Here is a 19,893-nt window from a genome sequence, read left to right as displayed (position 1 = left end):
AATGAAATATTTATTTTAAAGATTAAGTCTTATTCTTTAAAAAATTATCAAGCAACTGATAAAATTAAATACTTTTATAAATCACCATAAAAAAAATACTTTTATAAATTAATAGAATTTTACTCAGTGGATATGCTCTTATTAGTTTATAAAAAATGTACTGTAAATTTGGTTATATTTCTCAGAAGAAACAAAAAAAAAAAAAAAAAAAAAAAAAAAAAAAAAACGTACAGTTGTGCTTTCCCACAGTTAAAAAGAATCGCACCGTCTTCTTCCGTCGGTAATACTAAAGCGGTGACTACCGATCGATTTGGATGAAATCAAGAGTCGCTTCTTCTTCTTCTTATTTTATCTCTTTAGGGTTTTCGGGTTCTTCACTTTTAGGGTTTTTTTCAAGGATGGGGAGGTTCGCTATGGACGAGAGTCCTTAATGGAGGTAGGTTGTAAATTCGTAGTCTGTTATAGAAAGGTTCCCGAATCCAAGTATAGAATTCGAAATATCTTACAAGACGTTTGGTATAAAGCCATTGTAGTGGCAGAAGCGCCAAAGAAGTGTGTTCAGTTGCTTAAGGACGACTTCTCCACTCCTGTTTCGAGATTTTTGACAATTCCTCAGTCATATACCGACCGGTTCCTCCCAGAGTAGAGCATTTGGTCTGCTTTCGCATAGGCACCATCGTCGAGGCTGATTTTAAAGATTCGTGGGTTACTGGTTTTTTAGTCAAAGAGATTGATGATGCCAATTTCTTGGTCTGCTTTGTTTCACCACCTGGTATCATTCAGTTTAAGAGAAAGCATTTGAGGCTTCATCAGAGTAGGAGAGACCAAGGTTGGAACATACAAACAAAAGTGATGATGATGATGATGATGATAGTGACGATGCTGATAAGGATGATGATGAGTACAAGTATATTGTCAGGGTCTGTGATAAGTCCTCGAGCTACAATAGTAACAAGGCAAGGCCCAACAAAACTGTTGATTTCCATAGTCTTAGGCCTACATCGCCTTCTATTTCGGTTGATGAGTATCAGTCAGAGGAGTACGTAGAGGTGTTTCTTTATGGTTTGGGATGGCGTCAAGGACGAGTGATTGAAACTCTCCCTTATAAATGGTATACAGTGCTTTTAGAGCCGACAAATAAGGAGTTTCCATTCAAACACTCGGATCTTAGGCCTTTACAGTTTTGGGAAAATGGCGTTTGGAAGGTATTATAGAACATTTTCTTTGTCAATAATGACTAATCTGCGTGAATTGTATGCAAGAATCTTGAAAATATGAAACTACCATTTTCAGCTTTAGCACAAACTTAGCTCTTTTGAAACTGTCATTTCTTTTGATGTGTAATGATGGTTTACATTTAAAAGTCTTTGTATTATTATTATCATCCTCTTGTTGCTTCTGAATCTGTGTTAAATGTTGCAGACAAGGGAATCGTCGTCAACTCAGGGTCAAGGATCAGGAGATGAGACTGAAAGTTCTGTGACGAATGGTAAGTTGGTAACACTCTCCAAAATCTAATGGGTTCTCCAAATACATTTTTCAGTTACTGTATCATGAAAATTTGATCTGTCACTGTTTTCCAGCAAATGAATCTGATCAACCTTTAACTCCACCTCCGGGCATAACTACACCACAGTTGATACAAGTAGAAGCTGAAACTCAAAGAAAGGTACTCCCCGAGAAGACACTTCCAAGGAATCAGAATGGCTCGGGAGACGAGTCATCTCAAGAGAATGTAAAGTTAACCCTTCACTTAAAGATTATAATTCTCACTTTATCTGTAGTTTGTTAGCTTGTGGCACTTATTATCCTAATCCTCTTTACTGTTATTTTTCTATTGACTGATATTTCACATTTGGGATGATCAACTTCCGTGCAGGGAAATAGCGACCATATTAATCGAAAGAGGAAAAGAGAAGAAAACCTTTGTTCTGTTGCTAGTGTTGAGGAAGACAAAGCAATGGATACAACAATGGTTTTTCCCTTTGAGAAGAAGTTACCGATTTGGAAGACACTTGAATCAATGGAGATATTTAAAACAGTCCCACAAAGTCCTCATTTCATCCCATTAGTGGAGACTAGAGAAGATTCCCGTGAAATGTCAGCGGTTGGTATGATGCTTACCTTTTCTGGTTTACTCGAGGAACTCAAAGCTCTGCAACACGACGATCCCATGTGCTCATTACTAAGCCTCAGTGATTCCTTTTCCAAGTTAGAGAAACACGGTTTCAATGTAAAAGCACTTCAGTTACGGATCAGTAAGCTGTTGTCGCTCAGAGATAGGCAATCAGAGAACACAGATGAACTCAAAAATGCCGAGAAAGTAGCTGCAGAGAAAGAGTGCGTAAAGGCTGAGAACGAGCGCAAGATTCTGGAGCTGCAGAGGCTGAATGAAGAAACGGAGAAAGAGATAGCTCAAAGTAAGTCATTTGCAGCAAAGATTGTCCAAGAGCTTGATGATGGGAAGCTTGAGTTTCAGACAACTGCATTGGCTCCATGGTAAAAAAAAAGTGATATGACCTCTAAGCTAATTATTTTCTAGTATGTAAATGAAAACTTAGATTTCTGTAATTGAAAAGACTAGGTTGGCCCTTTTGCACGGATGGTGAATGATGTTTAGTTTTAAGTTTTAACTAGTTAACTAGGACCCCTGTTGCGCGGGGGAATATTTAGGGATAGATTTTTCTTTTACTTTTTCTGTTTGTTTCAAATAGAACAAAAGAGAGTGAAGTATATATAGTAAGACGGGATATGAATAAAATTAAATAATAATTAATAATATATTGTATTTGAATCGTCGGTTATGACTTCTCTTAGACTTAGTAACCACAAAAGAATGAGTAAATGTGATATTCATCTTCATTCTTCTAATTTTTTACCATTTAGATTTTTTTTCTACATTTTTCAAAAAAGCAATAAACACAATAGAACAAAACTGTTCTTAAATTGATGAGGAACAAATGGAAAAAGAAATAAACAAATATCAAAATTCGTTTTTATTTTAAAATAAATAAAAAATTATATTTCTTAATATTTCAATTTTTATATTTTCACAATATATTGACAGAAAAAAATACTTTTGATATGAATTTCATGTTAAACTAATTTTAAAACTTTATTTGAAAACTGTATGAATAGTAAAATAAATTTTAATAGATGTTTATATCGTAAATAAAGAGTAAAAATATTTTAAATTACTCTTAAAATTTTATTGTAGGTTATTAATTATTAATATTTAATATGACATATCTAAAATTTAATTAACAATTTTTATTTTAAAATCAAATGTAAAATTTATTATATGTATACTAAAAATTGTATTAGTATTATCATTGAAATTTAATTTCTTTAATATTTAATATATTTTTAAAAACATTTTTATTGTTTAATTATTATTTTGTTCTTTCTATGCAAATTTTTATTTCATTCCTTAAAAACTGTTTATTTCCTTTTAGATTGTTTTTTTTTTGTTTTTTTTTTGTGTTTTTTCTAAGTCGCAGTGGTACACTAATGGAATGATTTGAGTGATGGGCTTACGAGAAAAATACAAAACAACTTTAGAAAAAGTAGGCAAAGTAAGAATATTGTAGAGCTGTCCATTACATATTACATAGAAAAACATGCGTCACATGTTGGTTCTCATCATCCTCTTTTTACCAAAAGCCACCAAAAACTTTTGTCAATTGTCAATCAATACCCCATTTTCATTTTCTCTCTTTTCTATACTAAAGAAAGAAGAAAAAAAAACTATTTCTTTGCCTTTCTCGATCTCTTCTCTTCTTTACTTTACTTCTCCAAGATCCCAAGACCAAATGGCTCAGGTTCTTCTTTTCTCATATCTGTTTTAAAAATTGAATATGATGATATATCTCTTTCTCCTAAATTGTAAATTTACTTTTTTGTTGGATTTGTATAGAAAGTGGTGTTGAAGGTTTTAACCATGACAGATGATAGGACCAAGCAGAAAGCCATAGAAGCTGCAGCTGATATCTTCGGTGATTACTTATTAACTATATTTTCACTTTTGATTTGAAACTCAGTTCTTGATTCTGGGTTTTAGAGCCGTAGTTATGTTCAATCTATTTTAGAAACTTTTTTTTAAGGATTTGGAGAGTAAACGTTTGCTGCTGGTTTTGTCACTCAACTAAATTACCATTATTTAGCTAAGTTATAGTATGAAACAATCGTTATGAAATCTGGTTTGATGCTATAATTGCGTCAAGATTCTTAAGAGCTTGGATTATTTGACCTTTCTTGACCCATAGTCAACGAAGTGTTATTTTATGGGCCGAACAAATCAGGATTAGTTTGGGCCTAGTTAAGGCTGGCTGATATGGAAACTACGTTGTCTGCCTTATGGGTTATTTGTAGATAATGGGATTTGTAGTAAGGTACGGTAACAAAACTGATTTTAAGTGTTATTTTTTTCCATTAGTTTCAAAACGATAACTGTATGATCAAAGATGATACAATGTACTGTAGTAGTCTTATGCTAAGAGGATTGTGTTTAAGCAGGAGTTGATTCGATAGCAGCTGATATGAAGGATCAAAAACTGACGGTGATAGGTTCGATGGATGCGGTTGCTGTGGTAAAGAAGTTGAAGAAGGTTGGTAAAGTCGATTTGATATCGGTTGGACCGGCCAAAGAGGAGAAGAAAGAAGAGAAGAAGGAAGAGAAGAAAGAGGAAAAGAAAGAGGAGAAGAAGGAAGAGAAGAAGGAAGAAGAACCTAAGAAATGATTTATAAGTAATGACTCGATCCTATATATTATTGTAAAACGCCTAAATTTTTGTCATCTTGATTCCATAAGTCTAAATCATTGAATAATTTTGTGGTATAAATTAATTGTTCAATAGTTTGTAATAAAACTAAAAATTTATGACATTTTATTTTTTTAAGGGAGCGACCAAAATCAAATGCAAAACGTACAAAAAAACATAAGACTATTATTGCCATCTGACATAAGTAAAAGAGATGTTCCATACCATATTAATGTGAAACCTTTTAACAAATTAATTGCAACCGCAAAACTAGTGTATATCAGCAGTGTATATGTAGCTCCGTAATAAAAAAAACTCGAAGATTTGTTCAACATTAAGTCATACGGAGATGTGTACTTAAACTATAAATGGATCGAAAACTCAAAGTTATCATGTATAGTATTATTACAATATTACTCATGGAAGGAAAAAAAAATCAAGTTTTAATTAGTAACTAAATCGCATAACAGATTCTTTTCAAAAAATTGGTAAGAACAAGGACTCATTAACGAGTACTTGTAAGTTACCTTGGTTTTACTGTAAATAGCAACTATTAGCTACCTTTTCTGTTATAGCATTATGAATATTAATTATAAACCGGATTTGGCATATACTAATATAGTATGATTAATAGGATTCATTAACTTTGCCGATTTTACATAAACAATAAAATTTTACGGTTTTGATAAGAAACAAGATTCGCGCAAAAGAAAATAAGAAATCTATACTAAATAAATCTAGCTTGTAAGGTTGTCCACCTAGGATTTAAAACATCCAAATATCACTACTTAACATTTTTTAAATTTTCAGAATTTTCTATATTAAAATATTTTTTAAACGACCAATCGCGATAAGACAATTCAATATTTAACATTTTTGAAATTATGTTAAATTTCTATATTAAAATACTTATAAAGGGTATTTACAACGTCCCACATCGGCTAGAAAAATTTAGACAATGACTGAGAATCATTATAAATAAGACTAATATGTTTCCAACTACGAATGAGCATGAAGCTTGATTTATCAGGCGTCCAAATTTAAAAATTTGACAAGTTTAAAATATTATAATTATTGAAACTTTTTTAAAAATATTATAAATACCTCCATAGAAAGTTTAAAATATTATAAATATTTAAACTCTTAAGTATTATTAATATGTAACTCTAAATTTTTTTTAAAAGTTCAAATATTATAAAGATTTAAACTTTATGGGATGTTTAAAAAGATTATAAATATTTAAAAAATTCAGTCGGGATTTGACATGTCATTCATTAACATTTTTTAAATTTCTAGAATTTTCTATATTAAACGACCAATTGAGATCAGACAACTCAATATTTAACATTTTTGAAATTATGTTAAATTTCTATATTAAAAATACTTATAAATAAGTGTCTTTAAAACGTCACACATTGACTAAAAAGTTTTAGACAATGGCTGAAAACCATTATAAATATGACTAATATGCTTCCAACTATGAATGAGCAGGAAGCTTGATTTATCAGGCGTCCAAATTTAAAAAATTTAAAAGTTTAAAATATTATAATTACTAAAACTTTTAAAACTTTAAATATTAGAAATATTTAAACTTAATAGGATGTTTAAAAATATTACAAACACCTCCATTGAAAGTTTAAAATATTATAAATATTTAAACTCTATAAGAAGTTTAAGTATTATTAATATTTAACTCTTAAAAATTTAAAACATGTTTTTATGGATGACTTTATAGATGATTTGATATTGTTTCTGTAAAATTATCGTTTGAGTAAAAGGAAGAAGGATTGACATCACAAGATCTTGATTTGATGTTGTTTGAGTTAATTTTTCAGGTTTAAAGAAGAATGATCGATGACAATCACACATGTTTTATTAGCTATACATGTGTTCATATTACTTTCTCTACAAGTAATTTGCAATTTTGTAGTATTAAGGATTTTGTTTTGAAATGTTTCAATACATGTGGATCTAAAACTGAGTAAGTATACAGGTGAAAGTATCAATAATTGGGTGCATGTAGTGACTAAGCTGGTCTATAAAATTGCGCAAGTTTTACGAGACAAGAGGCAATGATTTTGTATTAGAATTTGATGGGTTAACAGGTTGTGTGGTAGTCTAAAAAAAAGGTTTTAAATGATTATTCAGTGGAAAATGTGAGGAAGCTGATGAGAAAGAGGAAGAAGAAGAATATAATGAAGAACCGGACGGTAAAAGTAACGATGACATTTATCATGAAAATTTGACAATGAAATTGATGAGAAAGAATATGAAGAATAAGAAAACAGTGAAAAATAAATCACGAAGACATAAATGGTGGTGTTCAACTAAATATGAGAAACAAGATTAATTCATGATTATAAAAATGTTTTGTTTGTCTGATGGTCAAAGAAACGGTTTAGGATATGCTAGGTCACCAGTTAGATCCATCTCGCCTCGACGTCCAATTAATTACATGATTCTTTTGATCAGATTTAAATCTTTAACACAAGTGACTTTTATATTTTTAAAAAGTAAAATTTTCACCAATCAATTGTAATTTAAAATTTTATATAAGCTAATATTTCAAAATTGTCATCAATCATATATAATTTTTACTAAAATATATCAAATAAACCTACGCGTAGCGTGGATTCAAAACCTAGTGTTGTTAAAAGTTAAAGAGTTTCTATGATAATCCTCTAAGGATTTGTATATCTTCTTTGTTTGCAATTTTAGTTTCTATTTTCAGTTTGGTTGCAATTTGTATGAGATATTTGTTTTGTTGCCTCTGTGAATAAACCGATGTTTGAAAAACTTTTTGCTGCTATATATTGATTGGACTTTCACTACGTTTCCTCTATTTTGTGTTTGTTTTGTTTCAGTGTGGTTAAATCATTTCTCTTTCTCTCATATTCTAGGCTTTAGAAGAAGCTGATCCTGCACTTGCCCTTGCTGTCAAGAAAGCGAGAGAGCTGATTTTGGCTACGAAGATTATGTCTCGTATACTCAATAAGAAGGTCTACATCACAGTGGACACTTACGAAGGCTTTCGTCTCTTTGTTTCTTTAGAGAATCTGCTGTTGTTGCTCCTAACCTAAAATTAATGATCGATCGTGCATCAACGATGCTAAAAAAAGAGAAAATTAAAATTATGTTATGAATATATTTGGTGTAATTTCTTATAAAAGAGAAATAGGTGTACGGATAAAAATTTATGAAAGTTATTTAATATAATATAAAAAAGAGAATTTGTTATAAATATCTTCTTTAGGATACCTTTTTCAAAAAATTTACCTTTTTTGGTGTACTTTTTCAAAAATATCTTTTTCATCTATCCATTTTCAAAAATAAACTTTTTTAAATATCTTATTATATAAAGTTGGGTTTTGAAAGTTAGCAATTAACAAGATTTTAACATGTGTCAAGTTTATATCAATCTGAGATTTTGACATGTGTAAAAGTTAATATTTAATAGGAGAGATTTGAGATTATAACAAAAAACAAAATATTTTGTTTTAAACAATATTAATAATATAAAAAGGTAATTATAAAAAAATTACAATTTTTTTTAATAATTATAAAGAGATTTTATATATATACATATATATATATTTCATAAAATTCGAAACTATAACATTATTTACTTATTTTTAATTTTAAGTTATTAATTCTACAAATAATAAAAATGGAATTAGTAAAATATACATTTAATTGTTAATTCTAAATTTTGTAAATACTCACTTCTAGAAACATAATTCGTGCTAAAATCCTAGATAACTTTAAAAGACTCAAAAGCATCATACAAAACAAATCAAAAGATTCAAAAAGACACAATTATATCATGGTTAAAAACTGCAAAAATATGATAGATCAATATAAGCAGAATTATTATAGCGGAGGGATAATCAAAGCAAATTTGGATTTGAAGAAGAAGATCTAATGACGTTACCTCTTTCTTCATGCGAGATAGAGCTGAGTGAAACCTTTCGAAGAAAGCGGATATGAATTTCTCCGTGAAGTCTTTCAAGAATCAGCTATCTCTCCTCTGTCAACTTCAGGTCGTGAATAGCCGGTCAAAAACTCGTGGACTTCGTGGCGAGAGCATGGCGAGGTAGATTCGATGATGAATCGCAGACGATTGACTTCTTCATGGTGGTTTTCTGATCAAAGAGAGCGAGATGAAGAAGACAAGAGTGATTTGAAATTGTAACAAACAAGAGAGTGCGTGAGACGTAGAGAATGATAGAATCCGATGCATTCCAGTCACAAAATGTGCCATTAGATCTTGTGACCGAGAAATGGTTGGAGAGAGAGAAAAATCTCACGGTACTCTAAAGAAAATTGTTTGGAAATAAAAATTGAATGGCTACTTATATATGTCATCAAAAACCATACTTAGCTAGCCTTATGGACACTACGAACCCTTTTTGGGCATATGGCCCCTAACAAATATCCAATTCCCTCTTTTCATTGTCAGTTATTTATTTAGTCAGCCACATAAAAAAAAAAAGTCAAGGAATATGATATTTTCAAATATGAATCGCATTCACTTTATTTTTGACCTGTTTTAACTTTTATAATATATTTTTTTACTGCAAAAGGTACAAAAAATAAGTTTTACAATTGCAAAAAAACGTAAGACTATTATTGCCATCTGACATAAGTAAAGAGATGTTCCATACCAGATTAATGTGAAACTTTTTAACAAATTAATTGCAATCGCAAAACTAGTGTATAGTATGGGCCTGACTGGTTCAAACGCTGCGGTTGCGGTTGCGGTTGCGGGAGATTGCGGAAGCGGGCGATTGCGGTTTCAAGCGTTATTAAGCGTTTTGAACGACTGGTTTAGCGGTTTAAAATTGGTGCATTTGCGGGAGGTTTATGACTGGTTGACCAGCGGGTGCAATAGCGGTTGGAACATAATAAATGTGATATATAATTATATAAATGTTTTAAAATATCAAAAACTTTATTAAACTTGATTTATAATTAAAATTCATTAAAAATACTAAAATAATTATAAAAAAAAATAAATAAATTTCATAATGAAATACTTATTACTTTATGCATTTGGATTTTTACCAAAACTTTAATTAAGTAATTTGATAAATGACTAAAACATATGTTTTAGATCGTAGATCTTCTTTCTTAAATCTCACACACTCAATAAGTTTTGTGGGGCAGTATTTGCATCGGTAGTAATGATCAAATGAGAGTTGAGAAGAGTCACTCGTGATTTGTTTTTATTTTTCACAAATAATCTTATTTTCTTAAATTTCTGATGAAACGTTATATTTATTTAGATTTTTTTGAACTTATGTGCGATGTGCCATTAAATTTACATCAAGTTTTCTGGGTTATTGTTAATTGAAATATTATTTTCTTCCAATTATTTATTTTTTTAATATTTTTAATCTTATCCGTACTTCATTTTCTCTCATCCTTAATGAATAAAATAGTTAGGTAAAAAATATATATAAAATATATTTCATTATCATTGATTTGTTTCAAATTTTTTCTAAAAAAAAAAAAAAAAATTTGAAACGCAAACGCCCGCAACCGCAAACGCTTGCGGGAACCAGCTTTTGGAATTCAACGGTTGGGAGCGATTGGGAGCGACTGGGAGCGATTGGGAGCGATTTGTGTGATTGGCCCCAAACGCTAGCAACCGCCCGCAAACGCAAACACAGCGTTTGCGGGAGCTAGCGGGAGAACCAGTCAAGCTCTATATGTAGCTGCGTAATCACAAAACTCAAAGATTATTTCAATATTTAATCATATGGAGATGTGTACTTAAAACTATATATGGATCGAAAACTCAAAGTTATCAAAAATTAATTTTTAATTAGTAACGAAATCGCATAACAGACTCTTTTCAGAAAATTATTCTAAGGAATTGGTAACAACAAGGACTCATTAACGAGTACTTGTAAATTACCTTTGTTTTACTGTAAATAGCAACTATTAGCTACCTTTTCTGTTATAGAATTCTCGATATTAATTATATACCGGATTTAGCATATACTAAATATATTATGATTAATTGGATTCATTCACTTAACTTTGCCGATTTTACATAATTAAAAACTTTACGGTTTCGATAAGAAACAAGATTCGCGCAAAAGAAATGTTGTTACAAGTTATATATTTAAAGAGTTCCTTTTAGGTTAGGGCTATCTATATAATTAAGTAACGTAACGTAAAGTATCCTATATTTCTTTTATTTTCTCAGTATTTCTCTAACTTTTTTGTTAACCATATGACGTCATGGGAGTTGGTGAACATTGGTTGGTTTATACAACAAACCAAAACAAATTAAAAAAGAACATAATTAATAAATAAAATATCATAATTTGAGTTTGTCCATATTTATCCGGTTGATTGGATACTATTTTTTGAAACTCTATATGTATATAACAAACCCCCCGGTTTGGTAACATTTTAGCTGAGTAGCAAACCGGTTATACTGCCTAATCACGGTTCCGTGTTTCTAATGTCCTCTACTCCTCTTTAAACAACATTCGAAAGGTCCCACTCCTATAATTCTAAGACTTATCGATTTGTCGTTGAATCCTTATACTTCGAAAACATTTCTATTTGAGTACCAAAGCTATGTAGAGAGAGGCCCAATGCCCATAATGTTATATCGTAACGATATCTATAAAATGCGAATCAAACGATCAATGGCCACTGCAACACTATCGCTCGTTGAAGTAATTTGAATGTTTTAAACATCATGAATTATTGATTGGAGTACGTAAATTTGATGAAGAAACATATGGGGTGAAATTTGTAAATATAAATAACATATGGATGGATTTTATAAATGATCTTATGATTAATGATCGATCGTGCATCAATGATGCTAAAAAAAGAAGAAAATCAAAATCAAAATATATATAAAGAAAGGAGGCGAGTCATTTTATGACAACGAGGAACAGAACATATCACTTACCAAACACTTATCCCAGCTCAGTTTCTTGAAAATACGACGACAGTTAATCTCTCTAAATATATTTTTGTTTTTCTCTCTCTCTCTCTCTCTCTCTCAAATAACCCAAAAAGACTTCTGAATCATTCCGATTCTCTTTGTAATCTTTAGTTGTTGTACCTACGTGAAGACGTCATGGCTGCAGATGAACCTAAGAAGGTGACAGAGACCGTTACGGAACCAGCTCCATCACCGGCTGAGAAACCTGTTGCTGCCACGGATGTTGCTCCACAGGAGAAACCTGTTGTTGCGGCGGATATTGTTGCTCCACAACCGCAAGAGAAGCCGGTGGCTCCACCACCCGTTCTTCCATCTCCTGCGCCGGTGGAGGAGAAGCTAGAGGGTTCCAAGGCTCTTGTCCCCGTCGTCGCTAGTAATTTATCTTTAAAAAAAATATATATATATATCAAGATTACTACTCAAGTTGGCTGAACGATCATGAAAAACTTCTGAAAATATTTTTTCTTATATTAATTAACTGATCAGAGTCAAATATACCTGATTTTTCTTGAAGATTTTTTACTGATAACGTTTCAATCTTTTTTTTTTTTTTTTTTTGAAGATTAAAAACAGTATTTTTAGACCTTAAAATATCTTTTTAAAATCTGTATTTATTTCAATTTTAAGGTTGGACAAGAAGAACTCAAAAAGATTTTTGTTCCACTAATGTTTTGTTATAGTTCTTTATTAGTACTTATAATATTATTACTTTTTAATTGCAGAGGAAGTAGAGGAAGAGAAGAAACAAGGATCAGTTAATCGAGGTAATTAACGAAATAAATTCATGACTAATACTAATATAATCTGAAAATTAAAGGATACATATAGGTGTAATTAATTAATTAGTGTTTTTGTCATATTTGGGGAGTAAAATAATTGGGTGGTTTGGTTACCGTATTATCATGGATGTGTATAAAAAATTGAAAGCTGATCGTTTTATTGATTAATACTGAGTGATATAAAGGTAATGTATGGATGTATGTGTTTGTCAGTGTCTCTTATTTTCCTACATACAAACTCTGATTAATTAATGATTGTATTTTGGGAGTGAAGATGCTGTTCTGGCTAGAGTTGAGACAGAGAAGAGGATGTCACTTATCAAAGCTTGGGAAGAGGCTGAGAAATGCAAAATAGAGAACAAGTAACGTTTTTTTATCTTATTTAAATTCATTTAACATTTACCCATATAACCGGGATTCCTAACAATCGAATCACTAGTAAAAAAGTTTTGATATTAAACCAAGAAATTATCATTAAGTTTCTTGAAGAAAATGTTTGATACAGAGCTGAGAAGAAGCTTTCTTCAATTGGATCATGGGAGAACAACAAGAAAGCAGCTGTCGAAGCTGAGCTCAAGAAAATGGAGGTATGTTTTTTTTTTTTTTACAATGGGAATTACTAATTTTGTTTCAAACTAATATTTAACATACTTTGGTTAGAGAATTAACTCTGGTTTCTCTAATTTGTGAAATTGGAATGGACAAACAGGAGCAATTGGAGAAAAAGAAGGCAGAGTATGTGGAGCTGATGAAGAACAAAATAGCTCAAATTCACAAAGAGGCAGAAGAGAAAAGAGCGATGATCGAAGCTAAGCGTGGAGAAGAGATACTCAAAGCCGAGGAACTAGCTGCCAAGTACCGAGCTACCGGTACCGCTCCCAAAAAGCTTTTCGGGTGCATATGATCTAAAATCATCTCGATGGTAAAACACATGAAATGTGGTGTTGATGTAATGATGTTTTCAGTTTGCGTAATGTTGGTTTAATTTGGTATATTAGAAAGTTATAATTAAGGTAAAATGGAAACATCTTATTAATTTAATTTGTATTTGTTTATACAGCTTTTCATTGAAAGGCATTTCCCTAGTTAGCTTTATGAATTGGGACGTGCAATGATATGATTTTCTTTCTTTATGGCGTAATCGTTGGTCTCATCTTCCGGCCCCTATCATAAATGCGGTTAGTAAGTGGTTTGATATGTGAAACATGAACAATTAGCCACCACATAACCCCACAAAACATCACAAAAAAAGCAACCACAAATCTAGTTCTGGCCAAAAAAAAACTAAAATCGAAAATACCAAAATTATTTCTAAACTCTAGAACCGAAAGAACCGTAACCGAATCGAAATATTTCGAGCATCCGGAATAAAAATTGGAATACAATTATATATCCAAAAATATCATTTATAAAGAACTATCTGAAAAATAAATAAAAAATACCGAAATAAGCAAACCATAACCGAATAGACCTTATCCAAAATTAACCAGAATACTCAAAATATCCAAAAACATCCAAAAAGTACCAAAATTTATGAAATGCCCAAATATTTCAGGTTATTAAGGTATTTTAGAATCAAAACCGAAAAGTACCAAACTTTGGTTCCTAACAGAATAGTACCAAACCGTAACCAAACTGATTTTCTTTCGGTTTTTGATCTTAAAGCTGAAAACCAATCCAAGCCAGAACCAAACCGAGTACCCCTGACTGCCACTAGGCCCACTACTAACCACAATCATGAATATGAAGATATCAAAAAATGAAAAAACACGGCCCATGATAAAGAAGGCCCAAACCCAACTAAAGAGAGAGAGAGAACTGTGGACAGGAAACTAGGGCTTCTTCCGGGGAGCTTCATTACTTCAATCTCTTCTTCCTTGTTGCCTCTCTCGCATTTTCTACAGCCTTTTTGCTTCCAGAGCTCCGCGGAGAGCAGCGATCAGTAGTAGCCATGGCTGAGCAAGTTCGTTTTCATCCTTCTCTATGTGCTCTTCCCTCGTTTTCATTTCAACACTCTTTTACGATTCTAATCATCTTCTTGTTTCTCTTGCAGACTGAGAAAGCTTTTCTCAAGCAACCCAAGGTCTTCCTAAGGTTAAAATTCAAGATTCTTATATACATTTTGTTTCTTGAATTGGTTCATATGATTTTTTGAGGGTTTAATGGTTTTGTGTGTTTCAGCTCGAAGAAATCTGGCAAAGGAAAGAGACCTGGAAAGGGTGGGAACCGTTTCTGGAAGAACATTGGTTTGGGTTTCAAGACTCCTCGTGAAGCCATTGAAGGTTTGTTTTTTCTTCTTCTTCTTCTTCTTCTTCTAATTTCTACAGTATCAAATGATTCGATCTGAATAGATAATGTAGTGTAAGCTAAGGCTTTGCTATATAGAAATCTGCATTTCTCTCTTCACAATTTGATCTTTGATAATATGATATGTCCTTTAGTTAGAGCTTTTATTTGTTGGTGTGGCACTTAATTTCGTTTTAGTGCTTGCTTTGATGATATCACAATCAAAACATTTCGGACTTGTTTGGTAATCTTGTTCTGTTTTATTATTATGTGGAACAGGAGCTTACATTGACAGGAAATGTCCATTCACTGGAACTGTTTCCGTAAGAGGACGTATCTTAGCTGGTACTTGCCACAGCGCCAAGATGCAGAGGACCATCATTGTCCGTAGGAATTACCTCCACTTTGTGAAGAAGTATCAACGGTAAGTTTGTTCATCTAAACTCAGATTGTGTTCTCTGTTCATCTCTGTATAGCATAAATGGTTTTAGGCTTTAACATTTTATTTCTCCTTCATCAGATATGAGAAGAGACATTCCAATATCCCTGCCCATGTCTCACCGTGCTTCCGTGTCAAGGAAGGTGATCATGTCATCATTGGCCAATGCAGGTATGAATATTGGGTTTCTCTTTTATGCTTTATAGGCCAATGCTGGGGAAACAATATTCTGATTGTTTGTGATTTATTTGCAGGCCGTTGTCTAAGACTGTCAGGTTCAATGTGCTGAAGGTGATCCCAGCGGGTGCATCCGCCTTTGGAAAGAAGGCTTTCACTGGAGTCTAGGAAATTTGAAAGTCTGGAGATTTTGGTTTGATTTTGATTTTGGAATGTTTTTATGTTTTGTTTGATGATCACCTTTTGTTGGAGACTTTGATTATCGCAGACGAGAATACAAGTCTACGCACTTTCATCCAACTAAATCTTCTACATTCAACTCGTGAAATTTGTTAACTCCCCTAATCAACTTAGTTGTTTACTTTCTTGGTTAAGATAGTAAATATGATTCATATATATAGAAGTTTCAAGATAAAAGGAAAAGATGTGAACTTTTCAATTGTGTGTAATGAAATTTTCTATTTATCAGGAGAAAAGGTAGTGATTTATCGGTAACCTTACTGTCAAAAGGATTTGGAGTCATTATATTGTTTTGGGAAAACTTACGATAATAATACAATGCGTTCAAAGACCTTAGTATAGTAAAGTAGAGACAGAAATGAACAACGTTTACTTAAGTTCCAACAAAATGGTGTTATTTAATTTTGAATCAATCGGTTGGACTCTCCATCATGCTATTCAATCTTCAAATGTGAAGCGCGACACCAACTTTCTTGATACCGAGTAAAAAAATTCAGGGGAAGACAAAAGAAAGACTAAACTCGAAGATCGTTGATTTATGAAAGAGTGATTTTGATCAACATCAGACCACCTTGAGCTATCAGTTTTCCTAAGCCACCGAAATGGTGTATTTTGAATATGAGTTAACTTTATACTAAAGGAATCTAACGACGATTGATGAAGGATGAAGACAAACAATACATTGAAATGGGTGAATACGTCCTTCAAGTTATAATTGTATGAGTTTGGACATGAAAAAATTAGATGACTAAAGTCGTGAAGTTAAAGCAAAAGACAGTAATAGACACTAGACATAGTCACATAGTAGAAGACAACAATATTTTGGTAAACAACCTCATAAAGTGATAATTTGATATAGGTTGCTACGAATTCTTTCCTAGTGTTAGAAAAAAAAGAAAAACCAATTCTTATCGTTCTGTAAAACACCAAAGGTTAGAAATTAGAAAAAAATAATTAGTATGGTCTAGTACGTCTCTATTCGGAAATTGCTTTGTTGTATTTGTTATATATATTCTGTCTATTTTTATACAAAACATAGTTGTTTGTTTGTCTGTCAAGAATTGCTCTCGCTAGCAGTTTTGTGTTGTTTGTTCCGTTGTTACAATCGAAATCTATATTGTCGTTTATTCTTTTCTCGACAATCTTTATTTTTATAAACACGATTATACGAAGTTAGGCGTTACACGTCTGCATACCACTAGCAAGTAGTTTTTGTGTTGGTGTTGAGTTCATAGATATTTTAGTTGATGGTGATAGCAAGTGTGTAGATAGATTAGCATATGGCTGTCTGTAACTGTTGATGAGAAACAACAACTAGATTGATTCAAAAGTGAAATAAGATTTGGACAGATTTTCGGTTTAAATCGACAGGAACAATGAAAAATGACGAACTAGATTTTGTATTGATTTTTCTCTGTTTTGTTGCGTAAAATTACATGTCCTTTTCTTAACCTCAACCTCAGTATTTAAACAGAAAATAAAATCTTAACTATCTCCTCCGAAGATCTGGGCTCATGATCCCGCGACCTCCTCTCGCAGTTGACTCGACGTTCTTCCTGGTCGGACCTTCTTCTCGGACCCATAACGGACCCGCTAATGATTGTGACAACCGCTCCTTATTAGGCTTCTCCTATGGGTTTGTCTATCGTCGAAACCCAACACCAACAATAACCTATTAGTATATGCATAGAAATAAGTAAGTGTGGATTAGTATATATTCTCCCGTGCGCTCAATTATGTTTGGAATCAACAAATGCATGTACTATGCAATTAGCACATACAAAAAGTGCACTGCTTAATGGATTAAAGTCTTTTATAACAAGGGAGATAAGACCATCATTTTGGCAAGATGTGATTAAAATACGTTTATTTAAGATATGTAGTGCACATTTTGTGTTCGTGTAAACCTTGTAATTAGAAGGTTCGAAAACGATTCATCAATCGTTTTTTTACTTGTTCTGTTTTTTTTTTTCTTCTTTTGTGAAGCAGAAAATAATTAATCTCATGATGTATACTAGATAAGGTAGACCGTAGACGAAGGCAATATAAATTTATGATATACCTGCCAACAAACTAGTAGTTAGATTTGTAATCATAATCTAACTTAAAAGAACATTATGAGAAATAGGCAATGATGATTTATGTTTTACAAATACAAAATTTCTGCTAACAATAATAATAATAAAAAAACATAGAACAAGTAAAAAAAAATCCTTTATAAGAAAAACAAAAAACGATACATCAAATTCTCTCACAACTGAATAAAAAATCAACCTCATCAGGTAGTAAATTAAATTTGGAAAAACAAAGAAGAAGAAACTAGGAAGCATTTCATTATCATCATCATCATCATCATCATCATCATCATCATCATAATTCATAAAATATAGTAATGATAAAAATTAAGGAGAATAGTATTATGGCTTTCTTTTGCCCACGTAAACCTGTAATACTCCATCAGATCCCCCAGCCACTAGCGTGCACTGGTCCACACCTGATTGCCTCCAGCAGACGCTACTCACGAACCGCTTATCCGAACCAGAATTCATACCAACCGGTTCGAACCCGTCTACCCAAACCGGCTTCCCCCACCTCTTATCATACACGAACACCTTGTTGTTCTCCGATCCGCAACCAAACAGCGCGCCGTTTCTCCACACTGATAACCCCACGAAGTTTCTACCGTTCACGTGCCCTTCGTATGTCCGAATCACGCTCCCGTCCTCCACGCTCCACAGCTTCAGACACCCGTCCGTGCCTGCCGTCACCACCGTGCCGCCGTCGAGGAACCTCACATACGACACCGTTTTGTTGTGTCCTTGCAGAGTCAACGCCGGGTCAACGAGTTTTCTCATATCGTAAATGTACCCTTTCCGATCAGCGCAGCCGACAGCCACAGCTGGTCCGCCGGAAGGATCGAACTCGACGCAACAAACGGCGCTCCGGCATATCCCCGCCGGCCGTACGACGCCTAAAGATTCCTCCGGCGGACACCTCGGATCCCACACCTGCATGGTCCCGTCGTCCGATCCAGACGCGCCTATGGCGGACGAGCCGCCGTGACGCGTGTAATCAACGCTCCACACGCGTCGGCCACCGTGCTCGTCCCTTTCGAACACGGGCGTTCTTTTCTCGAGATCGTACTCGGTCACTACACCGTCGTAATCTCCCGACCCGATGACCCGACCGCCCGACCCGGGTCTCCACCGTAGACTACTGAGCTTCGCCGGCGTACAGATGTAATACTCGCAGGCGGTGGCTTGATCGACGAAAGAAACTCCTCCTGAGACGGCGGCGCTGGTACGTAAGAGGGAAGGGAGGCCGTAAAAACGAATCTTTCTAGAAATCCCGGCGGTAGCGACGATATTATCAGTGGGATCGAACTCAATAGCACCGATAACGTCGGAGGCGGAGGAGGAGGAGGAAGAGACGACGGTGGAGAGAGAAAGATCCCATTCGTGTCTAGCTTCTTCTTCTTGTTCTTGTCGTTGCTGCTTGTAAGGATGAAGAGTGTTCATATGAAAACAGAGTTAAAGACTGTTGTTGTTGTAAGCTCTTCTGGGGATTCGGACCAATCAAAGAACCAATCCCATTCAAAAGCAATTTTTTTTATTAATATAAAAATATTCATTTCCTCTCCCTCAGTAAAAATAATCGGCCTTTATTTACCAATCCACGTATGATTCTGATTTTATCCATTTGTATACTACTAGGAGTCTAAGGACAGGGGAAGGTCCCATTTAATCCTATTTCAGGTAAGAAAATGTGAAGTTTGTTGTCGTGGCTACTTATATAGCCAAACATGGAAACTTGTATTTAATTCATGCGTTCGTAGTCGGCGAAAGGACGATGATTAAAATGTTCAGATTTCGATTTTTTTCAAACTGATCATATATATAGTGGACCTAATTTAACATTTAAACTATGAGTGATATATGTAGTGGTGAACTGGTGATGTGATTGGCGAAGAACCGAAGATATTAAAGTTACCGGTTGGTTTTTACAATCGTGTGTAAAGTGTTGTTGATGTAAATTTTTAAATTTAATTGTTGGTTGAAAATGTATAACTTTAGACGATGTGATTGAAAAAGACGGAGCAATCTTTTTTCCCCCCTTAAGCATTAATGCATTTATACAATCTTCTATTTTAATTTACAGCATTGAATACAATTTTGTTTTTGTCAAATCAAGTTTTAAAGCTAGAAGTAGACACATATTCCGTTAAAACTGAGTGACACA

General features: G+C 33.2%; 4 protein-coding genes and 1 pseudogene across 5 annotated transcripts; 4 read left to right on the top strand and 1 right to left on the bottom strand.

The window, feature by feature from the left end:
- The first annotated feature begins 297 nt into the window (after positions 1-297).
- LOC104706674 (DUF724 domain-containing protein 8-like) lies at positions 298-2,761 on the top strand (annotated as a pseudogene). The gene is made up of 4 exons (XR_015563738.1): positions 298-1,205; positions 1,423-1,489; positions 1,584-1,735; positions 1,880-2,761. The product of XR_015563738.1 is annotated as a DUF724 domain-containing protein 8-like (transcript).
- An 875-nt stretch (positions 2,762-3,636) lies between these two features.
- LOC104706673 (heavy metal-associated isoprenylated plant protein 39) lies at positions 3,637-4,898 on the top strand. The gene is made up of 3 exons (XM_010422883.3): positions 3,637-3,821; positions 3,917-3,995; positions 4,516-4,898. Exons 1-3 carry the CDS (start codon positions 3,813-3,815, stop codon positions 4,737-4,739), a joined length of 312 nt encoding a protein of 103 aa, XP_010421185.1. The 5' UTR covers positions 3,637-3,812; the 3' UTR covers positions 4,740-4,898.
- A 6,741-nt stretch (positions 4,899-11,639) lies between these two features.
- Positions 11,640-13,567, top strand: LOC104706672 (remorin 1.4). Its single transcript, XM_087462428.1, has 5 exons — positions 11,640-12,106; positions 12,456-12,497; positions 12,787-12,874; positions 13,018-13,099; positions 13,222-13,567. The coding sequence occupies exons 1-5, from the start codon at positions 11,869-11,871 to the stop codon at positions 13,414-13,416; spliced, it is 645 nt and encodes a 214-aa protein (XP_087318554.1). The 5' UTR covers positions 11,640-11,868; the 3' UTR covers positions 13,417-13,567.
- A 760-nt stretch (positions 13,568-14,327) lies between these two features.
- On the top strand, positions 14,328-15,714 carry LOC104706671 (small ribosomal subunit protein uS17x). The gene is made up of 6 exons (XM_010422881.3): positions 14,328-14,475; positions 14,566-14,606; positions 14,694-14,794; positions 15,078-15,222; positions 15,319-15,408; positions 15,492-15,714. The coding sequence occupies exons 1-6, from the start codon at positions 14,464-14,466 to the stop codon at positions 15,580-15,582; spliced, it is 480 nt and encodes a 159-aa protein (XP_010421183.1). The 5' UTR covers positions 14,328-14,463; the 3' UTR covers positions 15,583-15,714.
- A 2,058-nt stretch (positions 15,715-17,772) lies between these two features.
- LOC104706670 (WD repeat-containing protein RUP2) lies at positions 17,773-19,347 on the bottom strand. The gene has a single exon (XM_010422880.3). It carries the CDS (start codon positions 19,170-19,172, stop codon positions 18,072-18,074), a length of 1,101 nt encoding a protein of 366 aa, XP_010421182.1. The 5' UTR covers positions 19,173-19,347; the 3' UTR covers positions 17,773-18,071.
- Between the last annotated feature and the right edge of the window lie 546 nt (positions 19,348-19,893).

This window comes from Camelina sativa, chromosome 8 (assembly GCF_030686135.1).
Source record: "Camelina sativa cultivar CO46 ecotype springtype chromosome 8, ASM3068613v1".
NCBI lineage: Eukaryota > Viridiplantae > Streptophyta > Magnoliopsida > Brassicales > Brassicaceae > Camelina > Camelina sativa.
This window is presented reverse-complemented; position numbering and strand designations above follow the sequence as displayed.